The sequence below is a fragment of the Marmota monax genome, unplaced genomic scaffold, assembly GCF_021218885.2.
Source record: "Marmota monax isolate L192 unplaced genomic scaffold, Marmota_monax_Labrador192_F-V1.1 WCK01_AAM20220418_F8-fsc00038, whole genome shotgun sequence".
NCBI classification, from domain to species: Eukaryota; Metazoa; Chordata; class Mammalia; order Rodentia; family Sciuridae; genus Marmota; species Marmota monax.
Window position 1 is genome coordinate 10,692,060 of NW_026692498.1, and position 12,917 is coordinate 10,704,976.

The following is a 12,917-nucleotide window of genomic DNA, read 5'->3' on the forward strand; positions in this document are numbered from 1 at the left end:
GGGGTAGAGCTCGGTAATAGAGCACATACTTAACATGTGCAAGGCTCTGGGTTCAATTACCAGCTCAAAAAAAAAAAAAAAAAAGGAAGGTGATAGTTAATACTAGTAACACCACATTTTCCTGTCTTAGGAAATGCAGTAGCTGTGCTATGCTACAGAAATGTAACAGAATACTGTACAACCTTCAAAATGGATAAGAAAAATCTTTTTGGGACTCCTGAAACAGGGTCCACATTTGGAGAGGCTGCAAGCTACAGAATGCAGGGCAGAATTTATTTTAAATATTGGGTTTATTTTTGTTTTCATTTTGGTATGTGAACTTGAAACCAGGGGCACTTTACTAATGAGTCACATCCCCAGCCCTTTTTATTTATTTATTTGTTTTTTGAGGCAGGTTCTTGCTAAGTTGCCAAGGCTGGCTTGGAACTTGCAATCCTCCTGCCTCAGCCTCCGGAGTTGCTGGGATTATAGGCATGCATCACCATGCCTGGCTTGAATTTTGTTGTGAATGAAACAGATACATGTATATTCATATACACAGAAAATGTTGGGAAGGACATAGGACATCTTGTCAACAGGGGTAACCCCCAGGGTCATAAGACCTGGGGCAAAGAGTGTGGTGGAGATACTAGAAGAATCACCTTTTAATGTTACATATTTTTATATTATTTCAATATTTACACCAAATATGTATAAACATGAACTCATATAAAAATGAGATGGTGTACAGAGCCATAGTAACATAAATGGCATGGTGTTGGCACCAAAACAGACACGTAGACCAATGATACAGAAGACACAGAGACAAACCCACATAAATACAGTTATCTCACACTAGACAAAGGCACCAAAAACATATTGGAGAAAAGATAGCCTACTCAACAAACGGTACTGGGACAACTGGAAATCCATATGTAGCAAAATGAAATTAAACCCATATCTCTCACCCTGCACAAAACTTAACTCAAAGTGGATCAAGGACCTAGGAATTAGACCAGAGACGCTGCACCTAATAGAAGAAAAAGCAGGCTGAAATCTCCACCATGTCAGCTTAGGAACTGACTTTCTTAACAAAACTCTTAAAGTGCATGAAGTAAAATCAAAAATCAATAAATGGGATGGGATCAAACTAAAAAGCTTCTTCACAGCAAAGGAAACATTCAATAATGGGAAGAGAGAGCCTTCAGAATGGGAGAGAATCCTTACCACACACACATCCGGGAGAGCACTACTCTCCAAGATATATCAAGATCGCAAAAAACTTAACACTAAAAAACCACAAATAACCCAATCAATCCATAGGCAAAGTAACTGAACAGACATGTCACAGAATGAGAAATATAATCAATCAATAAATTCATGAAAAAATGCTCAGCATTTCTAGCAATTAGAGAGATGCAAAACTACACCAAGATTCCATCTTACTCCAGTCAGAATGGAAATCATCAAGAATACAAGCAACAATAAATGTTGGCAAGGATGTGGGGGAAAAGGTGCACTCATACATTGCTAGTGGGACTGTAAATTTGTGCATCCACTATGGAAAAAAGTATGGAGATTCCTAAGAAAACTTGGAATGGGCCACCATTTGACCCAGTCATCCCACTCCTAGGTTTATACCCAAAGGACTTAAAGTCAGCTTACTACAGTGACACAGCTACATCAATGTTTACAGCAACCCAATTCACAATAGCTAAACTGTGGAATATTACAATAAGCAAAATAAGCCAATCCCAATGAATCAAAGGCCAAATGCTTTCTCTGATATCTGGATGCTAATTCTCAATAAGGGTGTTGGGGAGGAGAATAGAGGTAATGTGGACTAGATGGAGGGAACTGAAGGGAGGTGAGGGGGTATGGGGTTAGGAATGATAGGAGAATGAATCAGATATTATTACCCGACGTGCATATATGATAACATGACCTGTGTAACTCTACATCTCGTACAACCAGACAAATGAGAAGATATACTCCATTATGTATGATGTGTCAAAATGCATTCTACTGTCATGTATAACCAATGAGAACAAATTTATATATGAGATGGTGTGGTTGAATGGAAGGAAACGGCCTAGTGGCCAGGATCTAAGACTTCTCTAGACTGAACTGTAAGCCCTGCGACTCGGAAGACACCCCGTTATCTCACTGGGCCTTGATGATTTTCATCTAGGAGTGAAACAGCACGGACCAGGCCATGCTGAGGTTCCTCCTACAGGGGAGACTCCCAGGGGGCTATGAGTCACAAAATAGTTTTCTCAGCATGATCTGGCCCATGGGGGATCCAGCTTTAGCCTGGAACCTTGTCTTCCTGCTAAACTTGAAACAGATTCCCCATGGGAGGAAGGGAGGAGTATTCCTATGGAGGCCCCTCCTCCTACTCTCCAGGTGGAATAATCTGGGAGCCTAGGAAAGTGTTCTGAGTGCATCAGAGACCGGTTTCCTGGGTGCATGTTGACCCTACGGGATCCCTCCCCTCCCCTCTATGACACCTCTTATGTCAATGCTCTCACATACCTCAAGGGCCTGCCATTCGCCGAGGACAAACACATGAAGCATCTTCACGTCTGGGTCCTTGTGGAAGATGTTGGGCTTGGCGTGGTGCTGGAAGTGGCGATGGTTCCACCACTTGGCAGAGGCTCCCTGCGGAGAGAGGGGCTGGGGTGAGCCATCCGGCCCAGAGGCAGAACTCACCTGCGACAGGCTCTGCAGGACAGTTCCTGGTCCCCCGACACACAGGCCGACTTCCGTATCCCACTTGAGGTGGTGCCTTGGGCCCCTGAGAGAACGAGGCCCCGTCACGGCTGAGCCCCCAGCGCAGGGAAGTCCCCTCTTCTCTGCAGCCTCAGCTTCGCCCTTCACACGATGGTGCTGTGGGTGGAACGTGCTGGTGTTGGGTCGCAGGGTGCGGGGCGGGGTGGTCTCTGCCTCTGCCCACGCCCGCTCACCCAGGCTCATGCCTTGGGCACCAGCATTGACAAGGGGGAAGGGTCTCGGGTCGGTAAGAACCCTTCCCCACCAGGGACCTGGCAGTTTCTCTCCTGGATGTGCAGTTAAGAGAAACGAAAACGAATCCGCAGAAAAACCTGCGCATGAATGCTCACAGCAGCATTCTTGAAAACAACCAGAAAGTAGAAACGACTCAAATGCCCATCTGCAGGAGAATGGAGAGACAACACGTCGTGTGGCTACACAGTGGAATCGCTTGGCCAGACCTTAAGAAAGAATGAAGCACTGACACGTGCCGCAACACGGACGGACCTGGAAACGCAAAGTAAACGGAGTGAGTCGCAAAGGATCCTCAGTCCCCCATTCCAGATATGAAAGCTACAGACAGAAAGATCTGCCCAGGCCTGGGGCGGGGGGTGAGGAGGGGACGGCGGATTGAGATGTGATGGTGAAGGGGTGCAGGGTTTCTTCTTGGGGTAAAGGAGGTGCTCTAAAATTGACTGTGATAATCGTTCCATTAATTATGAATATACTACACACATATTCACTGCTTTGGACACTTTATTTTTGCAGTACTAGGGATGGAACCCAGGGGCGCTCTACCACTGAACTACATCTCCAACCCTTTCTATTTTTTTATTTTAACACAAGGTCTCACCAAGTGGCTGAGGCCAGCTTTGAACCTGTGATCCTCTTGCCTCAGCCTTCTGAGGAGCTGGGATTACAGGTGTGCACCACTGCACCTGGCTTGATTTGTACACTTTAAATGGGCGAAGGCATAATATCTTTAGACACGTTTTCTTTGTGTTTGGAGGCTCAGACACAGGACTGGGCTGGAGCGATGCTGAGGTCCCTGACCTACTAGCAGGCTCTAGGGGGGCTGACAAATAGTTGTTAACAGGGTCAGGGAAGGGCCACCCTGATTCTGGCACTGAGGCTAGGATTCCATGAGACAAGGAGCTCACACAGCGAGGATGTTTATTTCAAGGCCACAGACTGTTACGTCACCGGCTCAACCTCTTGAAGCATTCTGCTGAAGTGTGTCCCTCAACAAAGTTCATTGCTTCGTGGAAGAAATCAGTCTTTGCTGACCCTTGAGCATCAGAACGGCATGGTGACGGCCAGATCAATGCTAGGACTAGGGTCTGGCCATCCGCAAAGTGGCCCTATTTGCTAAAAGCAAACAGTTTACTTGGGAGGTGTTTTTGGCACAAACGCAACGTCTGGACACTCATAGCCATGGGTGGGGACGGCTACAAACAGCTGTGGCCTTTGCAGTGACCTCAGGCCCCTGTGGACAGGCAAACCTCAAAACCCATCCGAGCAAAAACCAAAATGTCAGAGAGGAAAAGCCCGGAGGTTTGAGGAATCAGATGACACATTCACATCTGAGGCCGGGGGAACAAACTTCCTGGGAAGAAGCGAGTGGAAAAGTCCCTGGCACGAGGACATTGAGGAGCAAGGCCACGTGACAAGAGAGCAAGCTGCGGACAATATGCCAGCACAGGCCTGGGGTGCAGCTGGCCAGAGCACTGGCTGGCCTAGCACCTCAGGGCCTCGGTTCTACCCCCCGCGCTGCAAAAGCAAAGCAAAAACCCAACGCACCCACCTAGAGATGTTTGTTAAGTGGACAATCAGAGGGACAAAAGTGAGACAGCCACGGCTAGCCCCTCACTGGGCGCAGGTGCTAACTGGGCTCCGACGTGATGAAAACACTTGTTCCTGCTGTTCCTCGGTGGTGGTTCTCTTCCACTCTTCCCCAAGCAGAGTCCTACTCATCCTTCGGGAACCCCTCCACTGGGACACTGTGGAGCCTGCCAGCGTCCTCAGAATTCAGAGCAAACGCTGCCTGCTCTGAGCCAGCTGCTCTGCTGGGCCCTGAGAACAGAGCTGGGAACCAAGAGACAAAGCCCTCATCCCCAGGGAGTGGCGCGCCAGATTTTAGACCAAGCTGTGAGCCTCCGGGGTCTGGGGGGGCCCGGGGTGAGCCGTAGGCCACACCACTGACTCAGCTCTGCACACAGCACCGCGGACACGGGCAGAAGAGGCTGGCGAGCCACGACTGCAGTCCGAGTCCCTGAGCCCAAGGACCTTGATGCTGTCAGCTCGGAATTCTGATTTCCTGGTGAATGATCCACGTGGAGGCCAGTGCTCGGTCTTGCCCTGGCCTTCGGTCTGATGAACGAGCTGGGCTACAGGAATCTTCAGGGACCAAGGCCGTGGGGCTGGAAGGCCTTTGCTGCCCAGATTCTAGAAACAGCACGCAGCCCATCTTTGTCAAGGGCATGGGGCGAGCATGGGGAGCGCATGGGGCGGGAGTGAAATGTTACTCTCCAACCCTGAGAAGGGTTTTATCCGACAGAACACAGCACAAAAGGAAACAAAGTGCTGTGCATTCATACCCGCTCCCTCCACCCCTGAAGTTCTGGAAGCCATCCAGGTTCTCAGACCTTTCAGGCTCAGAGCCCGGCAAATGCTGGCTGGGGAATGGGTGGCCAGCTCGGGGCTTGTCACCCTCTGGCTGATCTACAGCTGACAAGCCCAGAGCCCAGGAGATGTGAGCAGCAGCTTAACCTAGACACAGGTCCCCCTCTCCAGCATGGGCAGGATGGCGTCTCCAGGACCCAGCTAGATACTGTTAGGGGAGGGCTGGCGTTGGGGATGATAAGGCCTTCTTTCCCAAACCAGGGAGATAACACCTATCAGATCAGCACAAGGTGTCACTGGCAAGTGGCTCATCTTAGTAAACTTGCTGAGCAGTAATGCCTCTCTGTGTGGGTCTGTCTCCTCACCCAGGGGTGCCCAAGACCGAAGAGGCTCACAGCTTGCCTGAGACCGGGCTCTGGCCCTTGGCAGGCACACAGCTATAGTGGGCAAATCTTGCAGGGTCATCTGTGCCTTACTTCCTGGGTTTTTAACAACTTTTTTATCTTTGGCTCATTTGGGCATCATACAGTTTGACGTCCCTTATCTAACAACTTATCCATGACCACAGTATCGATGGTCCCCAACTTACAAAGGCTTGACTTATGATTCTTTGATTCTATAATGGCATTAAATAAGGCGTCAGTAGAAACCCTCCTTTGACTTTCCATCTTTTCCCAGGCTGGTGTAGGCACTGCAGGACTCTCTGGAGGCTGGGCGTGGCAGCCAGCCACCGATCACAAGAATAAACAGCCAGCACCCGACAGCGCACCGTGTTGCTCAGCCGTGGGTAGGTGAGTTACAGGTGCTACGTACACTCTCAACGTACGGGTTGAGTTCTTCCAAACTCCGTCAGAAGTTAAGGGGCATGCCTGTCTTCCTTTTGTACCCCAAGTATTTCCAAAGAGCATTTGAGAGGTTTAAGAGAAAGGACTCACATAGACAAAGTGGTTCAGATGGAACCAACCAAAGGCAGAGGGTCAGGATGATGGCCCTTCCAGATGTTGCTCCGCACTTCCCGGAGCCAGAGGATAAAAATAGGGACACAATGTGAAATGGCTCTCCTCCACAGTGAGAGGAAGCCCAGCAAGTCACCAGGGGAGAGGGCTTCTTCACCGGCCCCAGACTAACAGTTAAGAAGCGTCAAACAATATGACCAACGGAGCCAGGAGACAAGAAAGGGGGGTGTCTGTTTTTATAATCAGAACATGTGCCAGGCGCGGTGGCACATGCCTATGATCCCAATGACTCAGGAAGTCACTGAGCCTGGGCAACTTGTGATACCCTGTCTCAAAATGAAGAAAGAAAAACAAACAACGTGGTTTTGCAGGTATGGCTTGGTACCAGGTCATGCTCTGGGGGAACAAGGACCAGCGTGTGGCCACACGGTCCATCCCAGCAGAAGACACTGGGAGGGCCTGCCTTGTTCCTGAGCGGTCCTGGAGCACTGACCCCGGAGGTCCTGGTGTCAGCAAAGTGAGATGTGCGGTGACAACTGCTGATTGATAGTTTACCTTTAAGTGGCCGATGACGAACTTGTGGACGATGTGGTTCCACTTGGACTTCTTGTAGACAGAAAGGTGGCCATAATCATGTTGCAGCCATCCAGCTTGGGCCTGGGGACAGAGGGCCACAGAGGCCGTCACAGAATCAGCGAGGTGGGGGAGCCAGTGGGTAGAGCGGGCAGGACTTCCAGAGACGGGTGAGGGTGTCATGCCTCACCTGAGAGGTAGCAAGGACAAAGGCTGTGACGAGGGTAGAAATCCAGCCATTGCCGAAGTAAAAGACAGTGAACCAGGCGATGCTCTCCATGGCGATGATGTGGGCCAGGAGCAGGAAGAAGAACAGGTGGTTGGTCTTGAACAGGTTCATGTCCTCAGCAGTCTTCCTCAGGTTCCGGAAGTCCTCGGTGATCTGAGCCTATGACCAAGAACACAGAGAAGGGAACGGGCTGCCTGCCCATCCGAGAGGACCGATGTTTGGAACCCAGGACACCCTTCAGAAGCTGTGGCAAGAGGGGACAATCCACTATCCCAAATCCTGCAGGAGCTGGACCACCACATACTGCAACAGCTGACATTGCCACATGCCTGCTGCGCGTGTGGCACAGGCCTGGGGACTATGTACTGCCACAGCAGTAAGTGACAAAGAATTAGACTCAAAAGCTGGCATCTCATACCTCAATGTTCTCAGCAGGTTTTTCAGGATGGTTGAAGGTGGAAACAACCCAAATGTCCAGAGATGGACGAAGGGCTGACCCAAATGCAGCCTATACGTACAATGGAATAGTATTCAGCCTTCAAAAGGACATTTCCGACACATGCTACAATACGGAGGAAACCTGAAGACATTGTGCTAAGTGCAATAGGCCAGTCCCTGTCACAGGAGGACAGATACTGTAGATCCCTCTTAGGCGGGGTCTGTAGAGTGGTCAAATGCCTAGAGCAGACTGTTGACGGTGGCTTCCAGGGGCCGAAGGACGTGGGGAATGAGGAGCTGGTGTTTCATGAACATGGATTTCAGTTTGAAACAATAAACAAGTTCCAGAGCTGGATGGTGGGGTGGCTGAGCAACAGTGAGAGAAACTGAGTGCCGCTGAACTGGGCACGTAAGTACGGTGAAGTTCTATGTTAACATATTAAGCAACACTTTAAAAAGGAAAGCTTGCATGTATTCACTACCCGCCACGCTGCGCCACTCTGGAGAATTGAAGGGAGTGAAGTGGGGGACACAAACAAGTCAGGCTGGTCCCTGCCCACAGAGGGCCTGGGGCACAGGGGAGGACAGGTGAGCGCCGGGCACAAGGAGCCAGGGGTTAGGCGGAGTCCAGAATGGCTCTGGGTCAATGCTGGGCGTCACGGCAGAGCGAAGCAGCAGGGGACAGAGAGCGGAGCATGGAAGAATGGCTGGGTGGGTGTGGGGGAGGGGACTGTGCAGGAACCTGGGTGACACCTGGGGGACAGGTGCAGAATCTGAAGAGCGGCTGTCCAAGCTAAGTAGCAGAAAGGGGAGAGGCGGGTGGAGCGGGAGAAGCCAGGCCAGAAGGAAGGAGCTTAGGACGCAGCGGAGGGGACGGCTGGAACCAGGGAGGGCCAGGTGGAGGAGAGGAGATGACCAGGTCAGCCAGGGCAAGGGGTGCAGGTGATCTCCTGTGTGCCCTGGTGGCAAAGGCGAGAGGAGAGGGGGAGACACAGGTTGGGAAAGGGACTGGCCTCTGCAGGACACGCAGGACGGTCTGCATCTGTTCGGGAGGGCCAGACGCAATGGCAGGGGGCCAGTCAAGAGCCTGGGTTAAGAAGCCTGTGTCCAGCCTGGCTGGGCTGAGGCCACTGAGATGGAGGCTAATTATGAACCACTCCAGGGTGGCGCCCAGCTCAGGCAGGGAGCAGGAGACAGAGGGCCCATCAAGAGGAAGCATGTGGCGTCTCCAGGGCTTCACCCTAGACAGGAGTCAGAAGCCATGTCCTAGGGCTGGCAGGGGCCATGGTGGCCCAAGAGCAGAGGGGATGAACCGACCACAGCCTCCAAGGCCCTCAGAGGAAGCAGGATTTCCACAGAGGCCACCCCAGCCCTGGGGTCACAGGCAGGCCTTGTGCAGACCCCCACGCGGCCCTGGACACACACTGTCGGGGACAAGGCTGGGCCAGACAGGCTTGAGGAAGGGACTGGACTCGGTGCCTCATCCCTGCTTAGGACCAGGATAGAACTGGGCTTGGTGCGCAGGAGAAGGCCAGGACTGGGAGGAGCAGGGAGGCCGGCCAGGGCGACTGTGCAGGAACTCAGAAGCACATGGCTCCATCATCCACGCAGGGTCTGGCACGCGAGCCCCTTCGCTATTGAGCAGGGCGGCCCCACGAGGCCCAGGTGTTTCTTCACACACCACCCTCGCCGAAGCCCAGCAACCAGCAGGGCATCTGACCCAGAGAAGATGAATAACGAATGAGCAAATGATGGTCACTCTCCCAAAGTGACCTAGGAATACATTTATTCCTAGATTGTCAAATCCAGGAAGGGAAAGAGGAGGAGGAAAATGAGGTTAGCTGGGAGAGGGGGATGCCACTAGCTATGGCCAGTCCCTGGCTGTCGGTGGGAGCTCTGAGGTCCACTGTGACCCTGGGTGCTCCATGGAGGCTCCTCCTGGACTGTCCCAAAGGCTCCGCTGCCCCCAGCCCTGACATTGTGGCCCTAGAGCCAGGGAGCCTACCCAGGACCCCCAACCCTGCTCAGGTTTGAAGTCCTACTCACGCTCTTGCCACGATCCAGGCTGGGCTCCTCTGGGGCCAACTCGCCAATCAGTAGGGGCTTCAGGAACTTGCGGACAAAGTCAAGGTCAGGGTGGAAGGCATTGAAGGCATCCTGGAGAATAGAGGAATAAAGGCGAGAATGAGCCCCAGCCCTCGGCCTGCTTTTCTGGCCCCAGGGAAGATAGTGCTCACCAGTAGCAGCCCAGTGTACATATCCACACCAAGCAGGGCATCCACCATCTGGCCTCAAGAGCTCTCTCCAGTCTCATCCCCCAGACAGATCCCTCAACCAGGAGCAATCCTAGAGCTGTGTTGATCTGGGGCCTGCTGAGCTGGCCAAGGGTTTGAGTGCGCATCCTGGGAGGTGCGCCCACAAGGGTTGGGCCTACTCCTAAGCTGGGTGCCTCACACAGTGCGCAAATCACAATACCCACCACCCTGGGGAGCTCCTCACCCACACACCCACAATTATCAATGAAAAGAACAAGACCAAAGACAACTACAACATGGAAAACATGCTTAGGACAGAACTGTGTAAAAAGCACTTCTGTCAAGAGTCTTGGGAGATCTAAATTCAATGTGTTAAGGGAGGGGTGTTGAGCCTCAGTTTATTTTCCTTACTTCCCAAAGTTTCCCTAACACCACTATCATGTTATGCATTTTAATCTCTCCTAAGGATGAAGTAAAAAATGCTTAGTTTGGGGAAAGTCAGAAAGTGTACAGAAGAATAAAGAGAAAAATAATTACCATCAAGAAAGTGGCCATCATTGCTAATAATTTTAGCATTTTTTCCTTCCGACTTTTTCTATACATATTAAATAAATTATCTCATTAAAATAGAGATGAGCGGGCACCAGGAGCCCCCAGGGCTGAACAATAGGATGTTCCAGTGGCACAACCTTTACCCCACATCAAACTAGTCCCTAGAATGGAGACGTCACCAGGACTGAAGGAGAAGCCTAAGAGCACCATGGGAAACCAAGAGAAAAATCAATATGGCGGGTGGAGGTGGGGTGGAAACATGGGTTTGTGGGAGAAGGGTCTAGATGAAAAGAAACTAAAAAAACATACAAACTGCAATGCCTTAGCTTGAAAGACTCCTGTTTGGAGGAAAAATACAAGTTTTACAAGACTCTCTTCAGGGTTAGACATACGGATTGGCTATTTGATCCTATCCAGGAATGGCTATTCATTTGCTTGGAAGGGACCCAGGGAGTGCGATCATGATGAAGCATCTCCTCACTCTCAGGAGAGGATGCTGAAGAATTTAGGGGTGCAGACACACCACGGGATGCGACTTATTTTCAAAAGAAAAATGGTCTGCGTATAAGGAGAAAGCAAATGTGGCCAGGTGTCACAACTCGGCTGTGGGCCGAGAGGATAAAAGGTGCTCACCTGCTCTTTCAATATGTCTGTATGTTCAGAGAATTTCCAAGTTAAAAAAGAAGTGGGGGGAGAGAAGGTGGGAAATGCTGGCAACTCCTAAAACTCTTCACCCCCACACCAAAGTATCTCCCCACAGCGACTGTCAGTCCCCTCAGGCTTCCTCGCTGCGCCCGCCCCTGTATCCCTGTCCTTGCCTCCTTTAGAGCAGACATACAGAGCAACACTTTATGCAGGGGAAAACTGGGCCTGGGGCTTTAAAAGAGAAAAAAATCTCTGAGCCCCCCCTTGCTGAAGGGAAAGGTATGGGTGAGATCCAAGGGTCAGAACAGGTGACTTTTCTGAGACAACAGAGGAGCTATTCCAGGAGCCTGCAGGGGAGGAAGTGAGGAAGCCCAGGACCCAGCCCTGATCCGTTCTGCCTGCCCCGGACTCAGACGTCTCTGCCAAGCGAGGAAGGCCCTGGGAAGGGCCCAGCTGGTGCCGCCAGAGTCAGGGCCCCTTCATGTGTCCCTCTCACATCAAACCCCAGCCTTTGAGAAACAAACAGGAAGTCCTCGGTATAGTGCCCCAGGAACAACTTCAGTGTCTGAGAACTAGATGATGCCTCTCAGCCAATCACGGAAAGGTAAAGTCCAATACCTGGCAAGTGTGTTCACCGCAGCCTTTCCCAAGGGCCAGACATGGCCTCGCTAGTCGTACCTGGGAACCTGGTCTCACAAGGACTTGAAGGGGTTCCACCCTGCAGACCTGTTCTGAGTGTCTTCATCTACTGCTTTACACAGCCCTGCGTATACTTCTGGAACACCAGTGTTCTCCTCCATCTCCTACACCCACACCTTGGTGGTTGGTCTAGCTGCATGTGCCGAGGTGGCAGAGGCTCGTCACTGAGCCACACGAGTGGCCTGCATCATAAGCCACTACTCTTTACCTAACTCTGGGAGGCAGGTCCTCGATTAGAGATGAGAAAGGACTCCCAGGTTGGTGAAGCCACTTGCCCATGGTCACTTTGCAGGGATTAGCTGGTCAGAGCTCCAACTAGCTGTGTTTACTCTAGATGTTTCCTCTGTTCATACAAAGACCTCAATCAAAGCAAGTTTCCATCTCCCTGAGAGTTAATCATTTTTTCTGTCTCCCCATTTAAGTTGCCATAAATGTGCCCCACACACTTCCAGAAGTGTCCCAACAGCTCTTTGGGACAGGGATGTCTGTTTATTGCAAGGTAGGCCACGGTACACGGTACACGGCAAGACAGAGCCAACCCAAACGTTGATTTTGGAACAAGAATTGGAACCAGGTTCTATCCTGTTCTGACAGGGAGAGAAGCCAAAGCCCTTCTAGCAAGAGAACCCGGGACTCCAGAAGGGATGCTGGGCCTGGGCAGGAGGCCTCCCACTGAGCTGCAGCCAGCAGGAAGCAGGCAATTCAATGCCCCCTAGATCTCCAGACAAAGCTGCCCCCAGGCTAGGAACAGAGACAAAGCTGCCCCCAGGCTAGGAACAGAGACAAAGCTGCCCCCAGGCTAGGAACACGGGAAGGCCAGGACTCACACCCAGGCTCTCTCCCCTGAATACCACACCCCTCCTGCCTGTCCACCACATGGCCTCACTGAGTCTCTTCAATTGCTGCCTTTTCCCAAGAACAGCACAGGAGCAAGCGGGAAGCTGGAGCGTTCCTCTGGCCTCCTCTTGCCTTCCCTGGATTTTAGAGCTGAGCAAGGCAGATAAGGCAGGAAAAGGGACAAGGCCAGCTGGGGAGGGACAAGATTAGTGCCTAGAGGCTGACAGTCCAGAGTCAAGCAAGCTTGAGAGCGATGAGGGAAGCAAATCCAGTAGATTCAGGTCACTGTGAATTATTCATCTTCCTGCCAGGGCCCAGCTCAGAGTCAAGGAGCTTCTCAATGAATGTTTGATGAATCCC

General features: G+C 51.5%; 1 protein-coding gene across 1 annotated transcript in view; it reads right to left on the reverse strand.

Moving 5' to 3' along the window:
* The window catches only part of Fads2 (fatty acid desaturase 2), a 30,069-nt gene that overhangs the window by 13,501 nt on the left and 3,651 nt on the right, over nt 1-12,917 (reverse strand). The window contains exons 2-5 of the mRNA XM_046445573.2: nt 9,616-9,726; nt 7,093-7,290; nt 6,885-6,986; nt 2,515-2,640 (exon numbers count right to left, since the gene is read on the reverse strand). Of these exons, the coding sequence (XP_046301529.1) occupies nt 2,515-2,640; nt 6,885-6,986; nt 7,093-7,290; nt 9,616-9,726 (537 nt within the window). The remainder of the gene's footprint in view (nt 1-2,514; nt 2,641-6,884; nt 6,987-7,092; nt 7,291-9,615; nt 9,727-12,917) is intronic.